Source organism: Rousettus aegyptiacus, unplaced genomic scaffold, assembly GCF_014176215.1.
Source record: "Rousettus aegyptiacus isolate mRouAeg1 unplaced genomic scaffold, mRouAeg1.p scaffold_m13_p_6, whole genome shotgun sequence".
NCBI lineage: Eukaryota > Metazoa > Chordata > Mammalia > Chiroptera > Pteropodidae > Rousettus > Rousettus aegyptiacus.
This window is the reverse complement of record NW_023416309.1, coordinates 83,929,032-83,934,422: the sequence shown is the minus strand read 5'-3', so window position 1 is coordinate 83,934,422 and position 5,391 is coordinate 83,929,032. Positions and strand designations below refer to the sequence as shown.

The window sequence follows — 5,391 nt, the reverse complement described above, 5'->3', positions numbered from 1 at the left end:
CAGAGAGAAATTGACTCACCCTAAGCAGCACAGGGAGTCAGAGTCAGTACTGGGACTGGAAGCCAAGTCTCTGGCCTTGCCATGCTTTCAGGTATACTGGAATTGTGGAATCTTCAAGCAATCACCAATGACAAGCCCTGGGGAGATGGGTTAGCAAGATAATAATTGTCTTTCCCTTAATGAGGGGTCTGGTCTTTGTGCCTTAGCGTGATGGGCCTCGTGTCTGAAAAAGGAGCCAGTTGTGCTCACGAAGTACAAGGGAATTTTTATCTTAAAATTAAGGACAAGAGGTCTCATGCCTTTAAATGGAGGCTTGCAGGTTCTTGGGATTGGGATTGAGAATATAGTGATGGAGATAAATTCATTATGGGTCTGAAGGGTGCCAGCCCTCCAAATGCATAGTTGCTTTGCAGATTATAAGAGAAGGGTCTACATCCTGGGTCAATTGTTCTCCTCCTACAATATTTAGTATATCATTCTGTTTGGCTTATTCTTTCTAACCTCACCCCCACGGCCCCCTTCTTTAGATCCCCATCATCTCGTCTATACCACTGCAGTGGTCTGCTCTCAAGCCTTCCCTCTCACACTCTATCCTGTATGCAGGTATCAGGTTATTCTTCCTGATGCATGCCTCTGAAAGTGTGACACTTTTCTTCTCCCTGTTTCAAAACTTTTAGTACGTCCCTATTACTCACTGACTTCCAAGTCTGAAATTTAAGAGCCCCTATAATCTGTCCCCGACCTTTACTGTAAAACTCCGAACTCCTCTGTCTTTCCAGGACTCATCCAGATGGAATTCCTTTCTTTGGCCTACTCCTCTCCTCTCCCACCTGTACCAGCTCTGAAGAAGCCTTTCCATTTCCTACTGTTGAAGAGTAATTTTTAAGAGAGAGTCTTAAGTGAACCCCTAGGTAATAGACATCTAGTTTCCCCTTAGATTTGGTTTCACTTCTGGGATATTTTTCTGGGTTCGGGAAGCAATTAGATGAAGGAAACTTGGGAATATATGAAATAGTTTGAAGATTGTTGAAAGAGATCAAGAGAGAGACTTAGAAAGTTAGGTACGGTGACAAAAGATATGGGAATCAAGATTAAATGAGCAGGTGATGTTACGGACTCGAGCCAAAGGGCTGGAACAGCCTGGTCTGCTCCTGCCAGGTTCTCCCTGATCCTCAGTTGAGTCCAAAAGAGCATGGCCCCTGTACCCCAAATTGCCACCCATTGCTGCCATTTCCCCCCACCCAGATAAATGTTATCCCACACAAAAAAATAAGACTAAGTAGTTAAAAATTATATATATATATTTTGAAAATTCCATAGTTATCTAACAATATTAATTTCAACAACACTAGAGAGCATACATTTACAAAAGCACTCATTTCCTAAAAATATGGAAGTGTTTCACTCCGATGATCCATGGAAGGACTTCACAATACTACAGGCAGGTAGGAGGGAGAACAGTGGCATCTTGCCATGAACTTAACTGAACTCACAGAAAAGAAAACATGTCACCAGATTTTGCATTTTACATTCATTCAGATTTGTGGCAGATAAAGTCAAAACATCAATAACTTAAATGCAATTAAATATTATTTAAGAAATATTATGCTTAAGTTATTAACCAAAGTGTTTCTTTTTATACATTATAATAAAATAATATCATTCTGCACTTGGAGAAGGATGAGAGAAAATAAATAAGATTTTCCTCGGGCTCTGACTGTCTCTCAGTACATATGCAAAAGTTCAAGGTTTCAAAGTTTGGGACTTTTTGTCCAGGTGCTTCATGGAATCCTGGACCCATTTCTCCTTGGGATCAGCACAGATCTCCTTGTCCATCTTGGTCTTGAAACTGTAGAGGAGAAAGGGCACAATTATTAGATGAAGCACCTTAAAGATTTTGTCTAGGAGTGTGACCCATTGGCCCTCAAACCTGATCAGTCCTTGCTCCCTGGGTGAAGGGTTTGGATAGGGACAAGAGGAAGGGGGAAGGATGGGAGGAAGAGACCCTCAAAGGAAGCTCACTCTTGCCATCCCTGGGGAAGCTCTCCTGGAGGGAGTGTGGATTCCTTTTTGTGGACTAGTTTCTCTATGGGATAAAGGACCCTTTTGATTAGATGGTATATTAATATGACTCATTTGGACATGAATCCTGACCTCCTTCCCTTGTACAGAACTCAGGTAGAACTTTTGTCTGAGGGTGCCAGGGCATGGTTCACTCACATCACAGCTTCCTGAGGACAATGGCTGTTGGTGACTCTTGTGTAGCTCTTCAGCTTCCGGATGTGGATCTTTATATCGATCACATTATAGCAGCAGGTGACTGGGATGGAAACGGAATCTGAAAAACATTTTTTAAAGAATGAGACAGTTAGGATGTGTCATAAGCATGCATTTGTAAGGGCAGAAGACAAAGCAAATACGCGAGTTCTAATGAGGACCCACCACTCCCAAGTTCAGTGTCTAACTCCAGATCCCATAGATAAAATGTTACCTGTGAATCAGTTTTCTATATTGAACTGCGGGGCCCCTCTTTATTTACTGGGTCTACTGATCCAAAGCTTCTGGCACTGGGAAAATAAGTTCTAAGATCTTGCCTCTCAGCTGTTTGTCCCCATGGCTTTAGAGCCAACCCATGTCACATACTGAGATGCCTCTGTGTCTTTGTCCCCCTGACACAACCACTGTTCTAGAAGCTACACTGACTATAATCCAAAATTTGAAATTTTAAGCAATAGTTTCTTCCTCCAAACTACTTCCTGAAACATCCTTCACATCTACAATGAGAAATGGTCCTTATTTCTGTGCCACATTCCCAAACAATGTAAAGGTTGTTGAGGTAGCGGCCTTCGACTAGCTGGGACATGATGGCTCTTCTCTTCTTGGTTTCATTTTCTCCATCCTTGTAATGTAGGCCATGCAGCAAGCATGGGATGACTCATGCTGAGATGTTAGCATCTGCAATAGTTAAAATGTTAAGCCTTAGAAATAGAGAGGCCTTACCTGGCTGAGCAAGCACCTGGGTGCTGAAGGTGGCTGCTATGAGCAGCAGACACAGAAGTGCTGCGGAGACCTTCATGGTGGAGAGTGAGGGTGCAAGTGTCCGGTGCCTCGGAGGTTTCTGAATTGACCTCAACCTCTCTGCCCTCTGGCTGCTCTGGACATGCTGCCTGCCTTTTATAGAGCACAAAGAGCATGGGTGGGATCGTGATTAAGGAACAATGAAGTAAGACTCTGAATGTGCTGAGTAGACACCATATCCCGGGGGTGATTTCCAAACATGGAGAGAAGGAAGTTGTGGTGTTTCTATTGTTTGCTTAGACTATGTGAAGCAAAGGTGGAAGGACATGTGGCTATGCCCAATAGACTGTAAGAAGTGATCTCACTAGACTATTAAGCGCTATGATTTCTTTGAAATGAGAAATGATCTGTCAGAAAGTAAGAGTGGAAGCTGAAGTCATAATGGAGTCAAAGTCTCGACCCTTCTCAAGGCTCAGGAAGCCTGGAATGGGGCCCTAGGCTTTGCCTGTACTTTCTGCCAGGCTCAGGTTCCTGACATCCTAAACTGGTCAGCCTCCTTTGAAACTCACACAGGTGACTTGAAAGAATGGTAGAATCGAGAATCTTTAAGTCTTAATGCCCTGGAATCTTATGTTGTGGAGCATGAAAAGTGGACAAGACATGCTATTCTTGTAGGGTGGTGTTTTCCAAATACTTTATTTAGACGCTAAAGTTTATTTCCAAGTGAAACCATATGGAGAAGCCTGATATTTTATGCAGATTCAAATAGAACAGGTCCATCTGAGAAAGCTCTCCAAGTTCCCTTTCTTTGCACACGTTGGGGCAGGGGATGGGGGCACAAGGGAAGAAACTAGGTTTGCAAGCCACCGACCTTGTCTTCCCCCTCTCATCACCTATCTATTATTACAGTATCATATACAATTTTTACTGCCCTAAAAGTCTCTTGTGTTCCACCTATTTATCTTTTCTTCTCTCTTCACAAAATCTACTTTTAGCTTTTTCCCTTATAGGTTTACCTTTACAGAATGTCATGTAGTTGGGATCATATCGCATGCAGCATTTTAAGACTTGCTTCTTTCATTAAGAGATATGCATTTAAGTTTCTTCCGTGTCTTTTCATGGTTTGATATCTTATTTTTGAATATTATTTCACTATATGTATGAACCACAGTTTGTTTATCCATTCCTCTATTGAGGAACATCTTGGTTGCTTCCAGTTTTTGGCAATTATGAATAAGGCTGCTATAAACATTCATGTGCAGGATTTTATGTGGACTTAAGTTTTCAGCACACTTGGGTAAATATCTAGGAGTGTGATCACTGGATCATATGTTAAGACTATATTTAGCTTTGTAAAAAGCTGCCAAATCGTCTTCCAAAGTGACTATACCGTTCTGCATTCCCTTAGCAATGATTGAGGGATTCTGTTGCTCTACATCATTAGCAGCATTTGCTATTGTCAGGTTTTTGGATTTTAGCCATTCTAGTAGATGAAACTGATGGTGGCCAAACAGAAAGTTTTGTTGAAAATAAACAACCAGTGAGGTCTTACCTTGGGTTATTGACTACAATGCTATGATTAATTAGTGATGTCTGAATGGGATACTACCTTACACCTCTCTGAATAGCTACAATCAACAGGACAAGTAACAACAAATGTTGGAGAGGGTACAGAGAAAAAGGAACCCTTTTACACTGCTTGTGGGACTGCAAATTGGTACAGCCACTATGGAAAACAGTATGAAGTTTCCTCAAAAAACTAAGAATTGATCTACCATATGATCCAGCAATCCCTCTACTGGGTATTTACCCCTGAAGACTTAAAAACCCATATCTGAAATGATATTTGCACACCAATGTTCATAGCAGCATTATCCACATGGCCAGGACATGGAAGGAACAGAATGTCCTATGATAGATGACTGGTAAAGAAGCTGTAGTACGTATATACGATGGAATATTACTCAGCCATAAAAGAAATGAAATACTGTCATTTGTGACAACCTGGATGGACCTTGAGATAGTCATACTAAATGAAATAAGTCAGACAGAAAAAGTTGAAAATCACGTAATATCACTTATATGTGGGATATAAACCTAAAAGCAACAAATGAACAGGACAAATAAACAGAGACTCGTGGACATGAACTATAGACTAGTGATTACCAGAGGGTAAGGGATGGGGGGAAGAGGGAGGAAGACAGGGTAAAGGGGGGTCAAATATGTGGTGACAGAAAGATATGTAACTATGGGAGGTGAACACGCAGTGTAAGTATATATATGCCTTACTGTTAAAGTGTACAGCTGAAACTTATTGGATTTCATTAACCCATAAAAACAAACAAACAAACAAACAAATGATAAATAAAATTA

The 5,391-nt window shown here is 41.3% G+C and overlaps 1 protein-coding gene across 1 annotated transcript; it reads right to left on the bottom strand.

Annotated features, from left to right (window-relative positions):
* Positions 1-1,283: 1,283 nt before the first annotated feature.
* On the bottom strand, positions 1,284-4,071 carry LOC107519945 (C-C motif chemokine 8). The gene is made up of 4 exons (XM_016163197.2): positions 4,035-4,071; positions 3,001-3,171; positions 2,221-2,338; positions 1,284-1,849 (listed from the first exon to the last, which is right to left on the bottom strand). Exons 1-4 carry the CDS (start codon positions 4,069-4,071, stop codon positions 1,744-1,746), a joined length of 432 nt encoding a protein of 143 aa, XP_016018683.2. The 3' UTR covers positions 1,284-1,743.
* Positions 4,072-5,391: the final 1,320 nt, after the last annotated feature.

Bases quoted from the DNA above. Each gene is read 5' to 3' on its own strand.
- LOC107519945 (XM_016163197.2), bottom strand. From the start codon at position 4,071: ATGCGATATGATCCCAACTACATGACATTCTGTAAAG. The intron at 2,339-3,000 runs GTAAGGCCTCTC...AATGTTTTTCAG, and splicing joins CCAGGTGCTTGCTCAGCCAG to ATTCCGTTTCCATCCCAGTC. The intron at 1,850-2,220 runs GTGAGTGAACCA...TCTCCTCTACAG, and splicing joins TGTCCTCAGGAAGCTGTGAT to TTTCAAGACCAAGATGGACA.